This window comes from Gorilla gorilla, chromosome 21, assembly GCF_029281585.2.
Source record: "Gorilla gorilla gorilla isolate KB3781 chromosome 21, NHGRI_mGorGor1-v2.1_pri, whole genome shotgun sequence".
NCBI classification, from domain to species: Eukaryota; Metazoa; Chordata; class Mammalia; order Primates; family Hominidae; genus Gorilla; species Gorilla gorilla.
Window position 1 is genome coordinate 30,370,169 of NC_073245.2, and position 16,501 is coordinate 30,386,669.

At 48.6% G+C, this 16,501-nt stretch overlaps 1 protein-coding gene across 1 annotated transcript; it reads left to right on the forward strand.

Annotated features, from left to right (window-relative positions):
• The first annotated feature begins 326 nt into the window (after positions 1–326).
• On the forward strand, positions 327–3,210 carry INSM1 (INSM transcriptional repressor 1). The gene has a single exon (XM_031004708.3). The coding sequence runs from the start codon at positions 528–530 to the stop codon at positions 2,058–2,060; it is 1,533 nt and encodes a 510-aa protein (XP_030860568.2). The 5' UTR covers positions 327–527; the 3' UTR covers positions 2,061–3,210.
• Positions 3,211–16,501: the final 13,291 nt, after the last annotated feature.

Consider the following 16,501-nt stretch of genomic DNA (forward strand, 5'->3'; position numbering starts at 1 on the left):
CGGGCCCATTTGGCGGCTCCGCGCCCCCCGGAGGAGAGACACAAAGCCCAGGCACGTGCGCCTCCCCATAGAGAAGCAGCAGACCGTGAAGGGAGGCGGGGCCGGGCGTGTGCCTGGACCGGGCGGGGCGGCGGCGCCGGGCGGGGCGACCAAGGGGCGCGCGCGGGGGCCCCGCGCCCTCAGGTACATCTGCCGCACCTACCGGGCGACCCCCGAGTCCCGGCCCCCTTTTGGCCGCCCCATCGCCCTCCCACCCTGCCAGGCTGAGGAGCTGCGGACGCGCTGATTGGCTCCAGGGGAAGCGGGAGGCGAGAACAATGGCCCCCTCCCCCCGTTAAAAGGGAGCGGCTGCCGGGCCCGGGGACAGGGACGCGCGTGCAGGGCGCAGAGCTGGGCCGAGCCGACGCCGGCGCCACGCGAGTCCCGCAGCCGCCGCGCCCGGGCAATGGGCCGGGGGCACTGAGGGCCGCCGGGGCCGAGCGCGGAGGGGGGACCGAGCCAGTGCCGTGCCCTCGGGCCGCGCCAACATGCCCCGCGGCTTCCTGGTGAAGCGCAGCAAGAAGTCCACGCCCGTGTCCTACCGGGTCCGCGGCGGCGAGGACGGCGACCGCGCACTGCTGCTCTCGCCCAGCTGCGGGGGCGCCCGCGCCGAGCCCCCGGCGCCGAGCCCGGTCCCCGGGCCGCTGCCGCCGCCGCCGCCCGCGGAGCGCGCCCATGCAGCGCTCGCCGCCGCGCTTGCCTGCGCGCCTGGGCCGCAGCCACCCCCGCAGGGCCCGCGGGCCGCGCACTTCGGCAACCCCGAGGCTGCGCACCCCGCGCCGCTCTACAGTCCCACGCGGCCCGTGAGCCGCGAGCACGAGAAGCACAAGTACTTCGAACGCAGCTTCAACCTGGGCTCGCCGGTCTCGGCCGAGTCCTTCCCCACGCCCGCCGCGCTGCTCGGAGGGGGCGGCGGCGGCGGCGCGAGCGGAGCTGGCGGAGGCGGCATCTGCGGCGGCGACCCGCTGCTCTTCGCGCCCGCCGAGCTCAAGATGGGCACGGCGTTCTCGACTGGCGCCGAGGCGGCCCGCGGCCCGGGGCCCGGCCCCCCACTGCCCCCTGCCGCCGCCCTGCGGCCCCCGGGAAAGCGGCCCCCGCCCCCCACCGCAGCGGAGCCGCCCGCCAAGGCAGTCAAGGCCCCGGGCGCCAAGAAGCCCAAGGCCATCCGCAAGCTGCACTTCGAGGACGAGGTGACCACGTCGCCCGTGCTGGGGCTCAAGATCAAGGAGGGCCCGGTGGAGGCGCCGCGGGGTCGCGCGGGGGGCGCGGCGCGGCCGCTCGGCGAGTTCATCTGCCAGCTGTGCAAGGAGGAGTACGCCGACCCGTTCGCGCTGGCGCAGCACAAATGCTCGCGCATCGTGCGTGTGGAGTACCGCTGTCCCGAGTGCGCCAAGGTCTTCAGCTGCCCGGCCAACCTGGCCTCGCACCGCCGCTGGCACAAACCGCGGCCCGCGCCCGCCGCCGCCCGCGCGCCGGAGCCGGAAGCAGCAGCCAGGGCTGAGGCGCGGGAGGCACCCGGCGGCGGTAGCGACCGGGACACGCCGAGTCCCGGCGGCGTATCCGAGTCGGGCTCCGAGGACGGGCTCTACGAGTGCCATCACTGCGCCAAGAAGTTCCGCCGCCAGGCCTACCTACGCAAGCACCTGCTGGCGCACCACCAGGCGCTGCAGGCCAAGGGCGCGCCGCCAGCGCCCCCGGCCGAGGACCTACTGGCCTTGTACCCTGGGCCCGACGAGAAGGCGCCCCAGGAGGCGACCGGCGACGGCGAGGCGGCCGGCGTGCTGGGCCTGAGTGCGTCCGCCGAGTGCCACCTGTGCCCAGTGTGCGGAGAGTCGTTCGCCAGCAAGGGCGCCCAGGAGCGCCACCTGCGCCTGCTGCACGCCGCCCAGGTGTTCCCCTGCAAGTACTGCCCGGCCACCTTCTACAGCTCGCCCGGCCTTACGCGGCACATCAACAAGTGCCACCCATCCGAAAACAGACAGGTGATCCTCCTGCAGGTGCCCGTGCGCCCGGCCTGCTAGAGCGCGCCCTCCACCCCGGCCCCCCGAACTGTGCCTTCGCTTGGAGACCCACAAAGAGAGTGCGCCCTGCACGCCCCGAACCCGAGTCCGCGCTGGGGGAGCCTCGCCCCCGCCCCCACCGGGTGAAAGTGTCGTCTCCGCTTCTGTCGGTGTGGCGTGACGGTAACCCCATACTCTCGTTTTGACTCCTTTTGGAACCCCCACTTTTACGTTGTGTCCTTCCGCCTCCCCCATGGCGCAACAGGAGTCAGTCTCTTTCTGTACAAGGGAGAAAAGCTGTACGCGTTTGTCTCGTGGTTGGAAGCCTCCCCTTGGCGGGGAGAAGCTTTTTTTCTTGCTAGTATTCGCTGTGTTCATGGTCTAGAAATGCGGTCTGCTCTCGCCTCGCCTGCCAATCTCTGCTCTCTATGTATGTAGCGTACGGGTTGTTTTGGGTGTGAATCTTGAGGAATAAATGCCTTTATATTTCACAGGCTGTAAATTGAACTTCCCACACGATTAGCTTTATTATGGCTTGTGAACTGCTGGAGTCTGGCTTTACCTTTTTGTATGTGAACAAATCAAATTGCTTAAAAAAGAGTTTTCTTTAGTATAGCCACAAATGCCTTGAACTGTTGTCTGGGATTGTTTTGGGGGGGGGAGGGAAGGGAGTGTTCCGAAGATGCTGTAGTAACTGCCTCAGTGTTTCACGTAAGACTTTTTGGTTTGATCATCTTTGTTGAGGTAGGACTATCAGTTCCCTCTAAATGTATATGTTGATTTATGAGTAATTGTTATTTATTCTTTATTTATTTATATTAATTATGAAGAATATATTATTTGATTGCAGATTTTTTTGGCGCGCTGCCCGCTCCCCACCCTGCCACTCTTGACATTCCACTGTGCATTTTAGAAGAGAGCCTTTTTCTAAAGGGATCTGCTTAAAGTTTTAACTTTTATACCTATCTGAGTGAATTACAGACAACCTATCGTTTATTCTGCTTCGAGGGTCCCCAGGGCCCTTGTACAACCGACAGCTCTTACTTTTAAATGCAATCTCTTTTCTACATACATTATTTTCTTAATTGTTAGCTATTTATAGAAAGCTTCAATAGAACTGTTTCAACTGTATAACTATTTACTATTCAAATAAAATATTTTCAAAGTCAAAGTGTGGTGGCCTGATTTCTGCATCACATGCTTTCAGGACGAATTTAAAATAGAGCTTCTGATAGTTTCTTAAAAGCTAACTTTATTTTTTATTAGGAAAAAGGGAACCACCAGGATGGTGGGTTTTCAGAGCTGAACCTCAGCTGCGGAACTCTGCCCTTCTGGCAGCCTGAGGGTATAGCCTTGGTAGCGGCTGGCTGAAACAAGCCTTGTTGGGGTCCTTAGTAATGTGCCAGGAGGCGAGTTAGAATGAAGGCCCTGGGCATCTTTTCAGAGAAATCTAGATCAGTGTCCCTAAGAAGCTGTTCTTTGCACTCCACTTTCATTTAGCAAGTCCTTCATTCCCAAAAATGTGGGGCTCAGGGTGATAGTAATTCCTCAAATAAATAAAGTGGGTAGTTTTTGTTCCTTAGAGTCAACGACAAGAAAGGAGAAATGACTTTACCGTCAGATTTGCAAAGCACGGGCAGCAACCCGATTCACATTTGGATGCAATGGGAAGTTAAGCAACTGGGGGCAAGGGCTTAGAAATAATTTTCCAATCAGGTGAGCAGTCTGTTTGGGGGGGAAATGGAACACCATCTGTTCGGGGTATTAAATTTAATAACAGGTAATTGCAATGTTTTCCATTATGTGTCACTCAGCTCTTTCAAGAACAATTCTGACTCTCACCAGTGAATATTTTGGGTTGTTTTCCTCTGTCTTGGAAACATTTCATGAAGGAGCTGTGCTAAATCTCACAATTGTGCATGTGTGTGTTCCCTTCCTTTTGTGTGTTTTTGCTGCCTTTTTTTTTTCCTGAGGTCCGCTAAAGCTAACATTTGCCTGCCAAAGAGATTTTAGAAATCTGCACAGTAAAGGGATTTGCATCTCCAAAGAAGAGCTGGAATGAGGCTGGGAAGGGCAGTCCATGAGGAACTTGGAAGGACAAACTGAGGAAAGAGATCATTTTCAGATTGTGAGCCTCAAGTTTTCTGTGGGACGGGGTTTAGCTAGCAGGCTCAGCTAGCAGGAATGTGGAATATTCCTCCCTTTGTGAGGGTCTGGAAACAGCCTTCGAATAACAATGAAGGAGAAACCTCTACAGGTAAGTTGCATGTAGCTTTTTATCACTGATGACTACATATTTTACCAGTTTGGAAAATAAAAGAACAAAAAGCTCAGGGCTGGTACAATAGGAAAGCACAGGGACAGAGCAGCACTTATAACATCCTAAAAACTTTAAACGAAACAAAGAAAAACTCAAATGTGTGGGTTGATGACTGCTGCTTCTCCCCTCCTGCAACAGTAATACGGGAGAATGGGAGCATTGAAAATATTCTCTCTGAGTTACACCAAACATTAAAAGACACCCCAAACTGAAGGTCAGTGTATGCACGTTCTGTGGCAATAAAGTTTCCTTAAAAACTGGAAGATTGGCCGCACATGGCGAGTCCAGACTCGTCTGCAGGAATGGTAGCTTGTAACTATGTTGGGCTCACTGTGGTTCTCGTCCGTAATCACAAAAACATGAATTCATCTAAGATCCACCTTCATGAGGGTAAATATAATTTGGTTGTTCACAAACATGTTCCTTCATCCCCTGTATAAATTTATTTCAATGGAATAAATGGAACCCGAAGCATCTATGTGAGATATTAAATGAAACTGTATAGTAAATGGAGTTGAAGGCAATGAAACAGCGTAGAAATAGAAAAACTTGGTCAATTTTTATCACGGTAACACAATATGAGTTAGCAGAATATAGGAAGGGAATCAGGCTCTCTCCCCTTTTGCTTGCCTCCCTGGATAATACGTTCACAAGGTTCCCATTTGAGAACATCACGTTGAAACGCACATACTTTTTAACAAATCTGTGAAGGAGGCTGTAGGCATTCCGTGTGCTCTGGGGCTGCTGCAAGCTGGGAAGGCCATCCGTGGAAACTGCCCGAGAATTCCATACCATCCCACAGCAAGGATTTGGTGGTGAGAGGTCCAGGGGGTCAGGAAAAGTAGTAAGGTTAAGGAGGGAGGAGCTAAAAGAGGGAAGAAATAAAGGAAGAGATTTGATTTTTGCCAGTGCCTTCACCGTTCTCTACTTCCATACAAATGTGGTATAATAAAAAGCAAAAGGCTGTTCAGCATTCCTTTGGTTCCACAATGAGCCTGTGGCTAGAACAGCTGCACGCCACGCTAGTTGAGCCCTTTCTTCAGAGTTACTAATGTCCTCTCGAGGCAGCTTCCCCTGTTGCCTGCTTTGCTTTTTCCCTGGAGGCCTGGAAACGCTGGGGTTCTTGCCGCCCTCGGAGCAGGCACGTTGTACTGGCAAGAGTTTGACTTGGGTGACTCACTCGGAGGCCTGTGTTTGGAGGCACGCCTTCCTTCTGTGTAGCACCATGGACTAAGTGATCGCACCTTTCAGCTGATCCTGGGCCTGTCGCTGGGTTCAATCTGGGAGTACCCAGATCTTGCAGAGCAGAAATGAAGCCAGGAGGCTGGCTGGACTCCAGCTGCACAAGGGCACCTGTGGGCATGTTGGGGTCCTGCAGAGACCTGGGTGTGCAACATCGGCCAGGGCAACACTAGCCACAGGTGGATGCGCCTAGCATGTCCGTGCCCAGATGCTGCCGAGGAGGGTGTGACATTTCTCATCAGCTTCCCTTTGCTCTGTGAGTAGCTATCTCCTCCTCCAGTTGGGCTGAACTCCACAGCCATCCACAGAGTCTTCAAAACAAAGCAGAAGCGTCTCCTAACCACCCTGAGTGACCTGATAACACTACAGGAATTCTTCACGTATCAACTGTCTTGCAAAAGAGACAGGGGCCTCATATAAGGTTGGGCTTTCTGAAGTTGAGTCAGTTGACTTCCTGAAAGCATCAGTCTCCTCATCTGTAAACCAGAGATCATACTCCTGGCAGATGCCCTGAGGGTCTCTAGAGCCTTTGTGGGACATTTGGGAAAGATTCCTGAGCCCAGGAGATGAAGGGCAGTAAGGAGCCCAGAGGGACCTGCATTTTTCGCTTAGACAGGGGCACTCCTCTTTGCCAGAAGTACTGTTCCATGGCATTGAGGATTCGTTACATACCCACTGGCCTGTGGCAGGGTTACTTTGAGCGAAACTTGCTTTTTGCAGAACGGACATTCAGGTCTCGTAGAAAAATTTTCTGGCAAATAGACCCAAGGCAAAGTCTATGGAATCATATATGGGATAAGATGAGTCCCCCAGTTAGCTTCTTACAGAGCTAGAATTAGTTACGGTTCTTTGATGGCCAGACTAAAGGAATTTGTAATGCTCTGGTAGTTAAAGTTACAAACGATGGAATTTAGAGATCGAAGAGGAAACTGAGTTGTAGAGAGAAATCCACAGGTGGCAAAACATACCAGTGTGAGAACCAACTGAATAGCAACATGTAGGGATCTTGATTCCATTTAATCGTCAAGGAGGTACCAAAGCGGGGAGTGCAAAGTGGTGACCTAAAGACACTCAGCTTCTCATCTTCAATGATGGAAACATCTCATGGGTCTTTTGGCAACACAACCCCAAATAGCCCCAAAATCCCACCCAGGCGGGAAAGATAGCAGCTAAAGGCATCTTCAAGTTCCATCCCATCATATCTATTGGAGAAACATCGTTTCTCTACTGCCTGCCTGCAACATTAAATGACCAATACTCATAGGGAAAGTCTGGTGAACTCATGACTCCTGGGTTCTAATATGGCAATTGTCACTAGCAGGCACATCAGCAACACAAAGACAAGTTCAGCAGTGGAGGTGGATCTATAACTTAAGGAGACCTGGTCACAAGTCCCACAAGAGCCCAGTGATCCTAGAATAAAGAACTCTTCACAAACATGCAGAGCCAGAAGACCATCCTCTGATGGGCTGCAGCCTAGAGTTCCTCGTGTCCCCTCGCACCTTCATCGGCTAAGGTTTCCAAGTGAGGCCAGGTATGTTGACTCTTCAGGAAGAAGGGACCAGAGATGGATGGCACCTACTTGCCCAGTGATCTCGATGACTAGGGACTGGGGAACTACAGCCTCCTTCTGACACTGCTAAGGAAACAGATCAATACTTTTCAACATCCCCTCACCTTGTGCAAACAACCAGCTACAGGTTTTGGTGTCATCAGGGCAACTTCCCAGGCAAGAGGATTTTCTGAAGATGATTGAGTCCTGCTTCTTTGGACACATCCCTCATGAGGACCTGCAGGAGGAAATTAACACAGGCCATATTGGGTTTTGAAAGTCACAGAGCCTCATGAGAAGGGTCATCCCAGCAAGGGATGTGCGATGGACCTTTGGGGTGAAGGGAATTGATTTCTCATAGCTAGATGAGATAATCAACCTGGCTTACAAATTTACCAATCACAACTACTTTTTGGTCATTATTAAGGCTTGATATGCTTCTCAGAATCACAGAGCACCTTTGAGCATATGATATGAAGTCAGTTAACACGTTTTCACTAACCCAAACACACTCCTTCGTATCCTAAGCCCCTACCGTCATCATTTGTACCCCGCATACTTGGATTGTGGGCTTGCTGTGTAGCATCTGGAAAGTGGAATGTCCAGGACCTGCTGCTTCCTTCTGGCAGTGTATATGTTGAGCAGATGGGTTCTGGGGTGATCGCCTTCGTGTTTGTCTTGTTTGAAGATTTCTATCCTGTGTGGTCTTCCTGGTGGTATTTCCACACAAAGCATCAGCACTAACCTTTTTTCTCTAGTTCCTCGCATAAGCTCACACCACGGAGACAAACCATCCTTAGAACATTCAACATTCACCGCATTGAAACGAAACTTACAGAATGTTTACTGCCAGCAGGACACATTCAAAGGCATGATTACTGAGAGCCTGTTTCCAGCATGCCATGTGCACGCCCTGCAGCTCCCCCAATGTCTATGAGAAGCTTATTTGCACAATTTGCCTCTAGTTTCCCAGAGCTGCCTCCCCTTCATCAGAACCCAGGTGTTCCCTGCTCCTTCCCTGTGGTTTGAACCAGCAGACCAAGCATTGCACAGCAGGGAGACAATAATGCTGGCAACGTCAACCTGAATTCATTCTTCTTCTCTTTCACTCATCAAAGAAGGGCCTTTTATTTGAATGCAACATCTGCTTCGTCTCTGTTGTGCAAGACCAGGGCCCTGATGCAATGCCCCCTTCTCAAACACCACAGCCAGGTGACAGTCACACCTGACGGTGACAGGATGAAGAGAGGGAGCCAAGAGGCTATTATGTAAGAGGCTATTATGTGTCAAATCTGATAGGATGCAGAGGAGGCGTTACAGCATGGAAGGGTGGGTTTTAGAGGAGGGCGCTTTCCACAGGAGGAAAAAACATCAGGCTACAGTTTCCTGCCAGCGTAAAGAACAGAAAAGGATGGGGAAGTTAGGCTGTAACGCATGTGTCCAGTGTTGCCATTTAAAAGCTTGTAACATCAATCGATTGCAGTTATTTTCTACTGCTATTTATCAACTACAGTATGTAAAATGAGCCTTTACCATTTTATAAGTACAGCTACGAAGAGATTGTTATTAGGAGATGGGCAGAAACCAATAGGAAGGGTGCGCATGAAAATGATCAGGTTGAGACTGCCCAGGACAAAGGCAGCTGGATCAATCAAATCTGGGTGCCCAATTTGGAACAGAATCATGTTAGATTTCATCAAATATTTTATACCATGAAGGAACACATTCTGTTTTCCTCACGTCTTGGAATAGATCTTTATTGTGTCTTTTGAAACATTATTTTTTTGTTCTGTTAATCACAGAGAAAACCATGTTTTCCCCTCAGTATTTTCAAAATTTGGTAATTCAGATTAAAAAAGACAAAAAACAATTAAATGCATAGTAGACCTACCTTAACTTATTTGTAGCAGTAAATGTGACCTTACATTCTAAGATTATATTGGGATTCCAGAATTACTGCCATCATTGCAGTATTTCACAATCTCTATTATTATTATTATAACAGAAAAGGCTAGACCAGGGGTTGGTAAACTAAGGCCTACTGGCTCAATCCAGCCTGCTTTTGTAAATAAAGTTTTATTGGCATATAGCCATGCTCACTCACATACTCAGCCTCTATGGCTGTTTTCATGTGACAGCAGCAGAGTTTAGTAGTTATGATAGAGGCCACATGGCCTTCAAAGCCTAAAATATTTACTATTCTCCCCTTTATAGAAAAAGTTTGCCGACAAAATATCATGCAATAGACAATAAAATAGTGCAGTAATTCCTCCCCTTGATTAGATAGAAATTTTGTCCTTATGAAAACTGCTTTGCTCAGTTGTCTGTTGCACGTCATAAACTCACTCAGCATTCATAAGTCTTGAAAATTGCAAAATTTAGTATCACTGTTTTTACAGGTGTCACTGCCTAAGGTACCATGTTTTTTGTTTTTTGGATTTTTTTTTTTTTTTTTTTTTTTTTTTTTTTTGAGACAGTCTCACTGTGTCACCCAGGCTGGAGTGCAGTGATGCGATCTTGGCTCACTGCAACCTTCGCCTCCCTGGCTCAAGTGACCCTCCCACCTCAGTCTCCTGAGTAGCTGGGACTACAGGCGTGTGCCACTACATCCGGCTAATTTTTGTATTTTTTTAAGTAGAAATGAGGTTTCACCATGATGGCCAGGCTGGTCTCGAATTCCTGGCCTCAAGTGATCCACCTGCCTCAACCCCCTGAAGTGCTGGGATTACAGGCATGAACCACCATGCCTGGCCAAGGTGCCATGTTTTTTTAACCTGATTTTTGTTTTTGTTTTTGTTTTTTTTGAGACAGGGTCTCACTCTGTCACCCAGGCTGGAGTGCAGTGCCATGATCATGGCTTACTGTGGCCTTAATCTCCTGGGCTCAAGTGATTCTCTTGTCTCAGCCTTCTGAGTAGCTGAGATGACAGGTCCACACCACCATGCCTGGCTAATTTTTATTTCCTGTAGAGATGGGGGGGGTCTCACTATGTTGCCCAGGCTGGTCTCGAACTCCTGGGCTCAAGCAATCTTCCTACCTTGACCTCTGAAAGTGCTGGGATTACAGGTGTGGGCCACCACACCTGGCCCTGATAATTTAAATAAGGAAGTTTACTAGTTTTTCTGAAAGTTGGAAACTGCTTCCAAGATAGTTTTATTAATATTGTTCCTGTTCATATCAGTTACAGGAACTCTCAGACAACACACACAAATCACAATCTGTTAAGTCAGCCACAGAAATCTACACAGAACAGGAGGGTTATCTCCTGGTTTGAAAGTTGTTTTCTCACTGCAGTGATGGTTTAATTTATCAGGTGTAATCACAACTCTTAGGTTGAACCATAGGACATTGCTGTTTTTTTTTTGTTTTTTTGTTTTTTTTGTTTTTTGTTTTTTTTTTGAGACAGGATCTCACTCTGTTGCCTGGGCTGAAGTGCAGTGGCACAATCTCAGTTCACTGCAACCTCTGCTTCCCAGGTTCGAGTGATTCTTGTGCCTCAGCCTCCTGAGTAGCTGGGATTACAGGTGTGTGCCAACACGTCTGGCTTTTTTTTTTTTTTTTTTTTTTGTATTTTTAGTAGAGATGGGGTTTCACTATGTTGCCCAGGCTGGTCTCCAACTCCTGGCCTCAAGTGATCTGCCTGCCTCAGCCTCCCAAAGTGCTGGGATTACAAGTGTGAGTGCTTGGCTCATTGCTGTTTTTATAAGTAAAAATAAAAACTTTGCTATCAATAATTTTATATGGCTTAACCTAACATTTCAAGGATTTTTGTAACCATTAACTTAAAAATTGAATTAAAGACAGAATATAACTTTAACTCAGCATTGATTTGTTTCAAAAGTGTGTTAATTTAATAGCAACAAGCACCTTCCTGGCAACTGATGACCTCTTTTAATTGTGCAAGCGTTTGAGCATTTGGAGGATACAGATCAATGTCCACCAATGAGAATTCTGCTCTGATTAGAGGTTCACAACCATTACTTGAAACTTTTTTCTAAAGCAGGTTTCTGACCCTGTCCCACGAGCATCTCCCTTACAGTGGTGCTGGTGGACAACGTGTTGTACTTCTGTAGTATGTATCATTTAGAGCCCTGCCACTCAAAGTGTGGCTCAAGGACCTGTAGGTCCACATCCCCTGGGAGCAGAAGTGCCAGCCGTGCTTCGGGCCTCCTAAGTCAGAATCTGTATTTTAACAGGATCCCCAGGGAATCTCTATGTACGTTGATGTTTTACAGGCACTGGTTAAAAATTTGAGGTCTTGGTCATAGAGTAAGTTCTCCCAGTTGTTGCCCCAGTAAATTTGGCCTCGGAAGGGTTGATGGCTTGGGCACCAACCCAGGGACACTAACCCCAACTCACGATGGGTTCATAACAATGCTAACAGACTAAATTCATATTAACATTTTAAGGATGTTTGGTAGCAATTCATTAAAAATTGAGTTAAAGACAGAAGATAACTTTAACTCAGCAACTTTAGCTGACCAACTTTGCGTGGTCCAAGGTCTTCATATGAATTACTCAGTGAGTTCTCACAATGCCTCCAAGAGGTTGGAGACGTCATTACCCTGTGTAACATCTGAAGAAATGGAAGGCCCTGTGAAATGACGTGGGCTGAAAGTGCGGAAATTTAGTTGAGATCAAGAAAGTTCATAAAGAGAAACCTCCAAGGCAGCAATTGCTCCAGTGTGGGAGAATTCAAATGGACAGTGAAATACCGGGGCCTTGGTTCCACCTTCTTGTCAAGGGGCTGCTACAGCAGGGAGTGCAATATGGTGGCCCAGGAACATGTATGGTTCTCAGTCCAGATCGTGAAACAGTTGATTTGTGCTTTGGCAATTTGACTCCAAAATAATGGGCTGAAAGTCCCATCCGGGAGAGAGAGCGAGAAGCCAAATGTAACATCATTTCCAGTTATTTCTTATCTTACGCATTGGAGAAACTTGTTATTTCTACATGACCCAACTTGCAAACACAAATAACAGATGCTGGCGAGAGAACTGGGTAAATTTAGTACTGTGTGATGTTAACTACGGCTCACACTGGTATCTGCATCATAGCAGATTCTAGATTCGACACCACTTTTTGCTTTGCTTTAACGTGCTGCAGATGCAAACTGTAAGAGAGGCAAGAATTCACTGTGAATGGTGGCGTTGTAAGCAGCTCCACAGTGAGGATATTGCTGAAAGTGAGCTTGCCCGGGCCACTTTCTTTTTTTTCTTTTTCTTTTTTTTTTTTTTTTTTTCGAGACCGAGTCTTGTTCTGTCACCCAGGCTGGAGTGCAGTGGCTCGATCTTGGCTCACTGCAACCTCCACCTCCCCAGTTCAAGTGATTCTCCTGCCTCAGCCTCCCGAGTAGCTAGGATTACAGGCGCACGCCACCATGCGCCTGCCACCACGCACCCAGGCCACTTTCTATTGAGGTCTCTACCTTCCACTTTGGTTCTAAAAGCACTTGTTTGTAGAAATCACTTACTATTCTACACCTGCAAGCAACTGAATAGGCCATTCCAGAACCATGGCAACCAGCATGAGTGGCAGAAGGAAAAGTCTCTGAGCACAGGGTTTCAGGCTCTCCCTGCCCACTTTTAACATCAGGGCAGCAGAGGGACTCAAATGGGCTGGACCTAAACCCTAACTCTGAGATGCAAAGTCTAGTAATATTTAACAAAATGATTCAATTAAAAATTTAATTTTATATCTCAAAGAGAGTGCCAATGTTGCAGCTTCAGGAAGTGACAGATTTTGATAATCCTAGCAGGTCACTCTCTCTTCCGCCGTGGTGAGATTTCATGTGCTCACATGCAAAAGGACCCAGCCCCTTCTCCAGCATGCTGGGGCTGTTAGGGGCCAGGGGTTTGGAGCACAAACGCCTGCTTTCATCATTTCATCTCCACCATTTTTGGGTGGCCATGGGCAAGTTATTAATCCTCTCTGCCTGTTTTCTCATTGATAAAATTAGGAAAGAGTAGTGCCCACCTGTAGCATTTACTATGTTTTCTGCTTGCCCCATGCCTTTTGAATACCCTTCTTATGCTCAGCTAATTCTCTATCCAATGAGTTCTGCCTCCTCAAGGTAGAATCCAGAAACTTGCTTTTCCAGCCTCCCTTGCAGCTAGGCTCTGCTGTAAGGGAATGGAAAAATGTGCTGTGCATTAAGACCAATGTCCAACAGAAAGGAGTCAGGTCACCCTGACTTGGATTGGAGATGCCTGACCACTCATCAAATGTGCCCCTGAGATGTGGATCCAGAAGAGAGACATGAAAGAGGTGGCACTGGGTGCAGTCAGTGCTGGGGAGGGGAGAGCAGAGGCATTTGTCTCTTGGAGGTGGCTGTGGTGAAGGCCCCGGGTTGTAAGGTGAGCTGCCACTGCACTTGTCTAGCAGGGCAATTTGAGTGTTGTTTCTAGATCTTTTAGTCACAAAGCCTGATTGTGTGGCCCTCCTGGACATAAAGCAAGGTAGCCAAGAGCCTTTAATAAATTATTTATCTCCTTCAGCTGGCTAAAGTGGATTTGGCTGTCTGCAACTAAGTGTCTCCCAAGGCCACTGTTGAGATTAAATGAGTTACTGAGGTCAAGTGCTGGTGAGAACTCACTCTTATTATCCTTGCAAGGATAGGAGTGAATTCTGATTTTATTTTACTTTTTATTTATTTATTTTTTTTGAGGTGGAGTTTCACTCTTGTTGCCCAGGCTGGAGTGTAATGGCATGAACTCGGCTCACTACAACCACCCACCTCCTGAGTTCAAGTGATTCTCCTGCCTCAGCCTCCCGAGTAGCTGGGATTACAGGTACCCACCTCCATGCCCAGCTAATTTTTTGTATTTTTGGTAGAGATGAGGGTTTCACTATGTTGGCCAGGCTGGTCTCAAACTCCTGACCTCAGGCAATCCACCCCCCTTGGCCTCCCAAAGTGCTGGGATTACAGGTGTGAGCCACTGCACCCGGCTGAACACCGACTTTAAATTGTATATAATCTCAATGCCACCTGGTGTAGGTTTAAAAACACTTCTGCAAACCCTTTGACATGCCTCCCATTGTGAAGTGAAGTCTTACCTCCCTCACTGCCCCCTCCAAAACTAAGAGGGCCTTTGTGACGCTTTCTCAAATAAAAAGCAGTAGAAGTGACACTGTGTGACTTCTGAGACTAGGCTAGAAAAGGCCAAGCTCAAGCTACACACAGAGGCCACATTTAGGTGTTCTACTGAGGCCGAGCTAAGACCTCAGTCAACGACCAAGCCCCAGACATTTGGGGGAGCAGGTGAGCCCCTAAGATGATGCCAGCCCCCTCTACCCTAACATTTGCATGAGATAGCCCAGGTGGGAACAGCCCAGGTGGGAACAGCCCAGCTGGGCCTGCTCACCTCCAGAACTGTGTGAGACTGTAATAAAATGATAGTGGTTGTTTTTAGCCACTGAGTTTTGGGGTGATTTGTTATGTAGCAATAGACAACTGATATTTATTACTGATTCATTAGCAATAGATAACTGATATCAGGAACACACCTGTTATTTTTCAGTGCTCTCTGGCTTTTAGACTGCTTGAGTGTGAATTTTTATTTTCGCTCCAGGGTCTCACTCTGTCACCCAGACTGGAGGACAGTGGCATGAACATGGCTCACTGTAGCCTTGACCTCTGGGCCTCAAGCAATCCTCCCACCTCAGCCTCCCCTACAGCTGGGACCACAGGTACGTACCACCATGCCCAGCTAATGTTTTATTTTTTGTAGCGATGGGTGGGGGGGGTCTCACTTTGTTGCCCAGGCTGGTCTCGAACCACTGGGCTCAGGTGATTCTCCCACCTTGGCCCCCTACAGTGTTAGGATTACATGCGTGAGCCACTATGCCCGGCCTGCATGTGAATTTTTCCATTTGGTCTTCACAACAATCCTTTATAGATTATGATTCATTGATTTGTGTATTAAGAAAAGTCTGAATGTTGAATGCCTTGCCCTCAATCAGAAGTCTCTTCATCTAAGACATAGAGAGCAGAACCCAGGTGTCTGGCTCCTTGATGTAGCCCTCCACAAAATGAGGTGGTCTGGGTTCACTAGTAGAATGCACTGTTGTATGTAAATGCCTTCTGTACCTTGTCTTGAAAACAACCATTAGGTCGATGTCCCAAGCACTATGACTGTGTAACAACATCTCCCCAAAACTGAGCGCTTACAACAACAACAGAGATTTATTATATCTAATTATTTGCGTGGGTCAGGAATTCAGTAGCAGCCTGGCTTGGTGGTTCTGGCTTGGGGTCCTTCATGAAGTTACACTGAGTTTTCCACCGGGGCTGCAGTCAAGTGAAGGGTTGATTGGGGCTGGAGGATCTATTTCCAAGATGGCTGCCTCACATGGATGCTGGTCTCTATAGCACTGCTTGAGTGTCCTGACAGCATGGTGGCTCTCTCCAAAGCAAGCCACCCAGGAGACCAAAGTGGAATCTGTAATACCTTTATGACTAATCTTGGAAGATATATCACTTTTGCTGAGTTCCGTTGGTCCCACAGGTCATCTCTGAATCAGCATGTAAAGGACCACGCATAGGTATGAATTCCAGGAGGTGATGATTGCTGGGGGCAATCCTTGAGTTTGGCTACCACAATCAGTACTATCGCCCCAAGTCCAAGGTGAGGAAATGAGCCAGAATGACTAGGAAATGGCCGCTCAAGAGTGTGTGCAGGTGGAATCGGAAGCCAACACTGATTCCTAGGACCACGTTCCTCTCCAATCTATGACACGAGGTGAATTTGTGGGGTATTTTGATGCATTTATGTTAGTATTTTCAAAAATTTCTTCAAAATTGAGAAATTCTTTGGAACGTTATCATGAAAAGACATACGGTGTGGGCACACTGATTGGGAGTCCTCACTTTGGTCAACAAATGCCTCGTTTTGTCATGGCTGAAATTATACCTTTTTCCTGGGTGCCCCTTAAAATTTTTCTTTTCTTTTCTTAAGCTGTTGGGTAATTTACTGAGTTATCCTATACAAACATGGGAAGACATGGGCCCTAGCTTCATTTTTAAATATAACTCCAAAACTGACTTTATAGAATTCAAAAGTGGTCAGATAATCAATCTATTAGGACTACAATGACTGTCTCAGTTAGCTTGTGCTGCCGTTAACAAAATACCATAGACTGAGTGGCTTAAACTTAAAATAATAGGAATGGCGTGAACAACAGGAATTTATCTTTCACAGTTCTGGAGGCTGGAAAATCTAAGATCAAGGAGTGGGCTGATTTGGTTCTCCAGTGAAGACCTGCTTCCTGGCTTGCAGACAGCAGCCTCCTTCCTGTGTCCTCACACGGCAGAGAGAGAGAAGCTCTAGCCTCTCTTCTTCTAAGAGC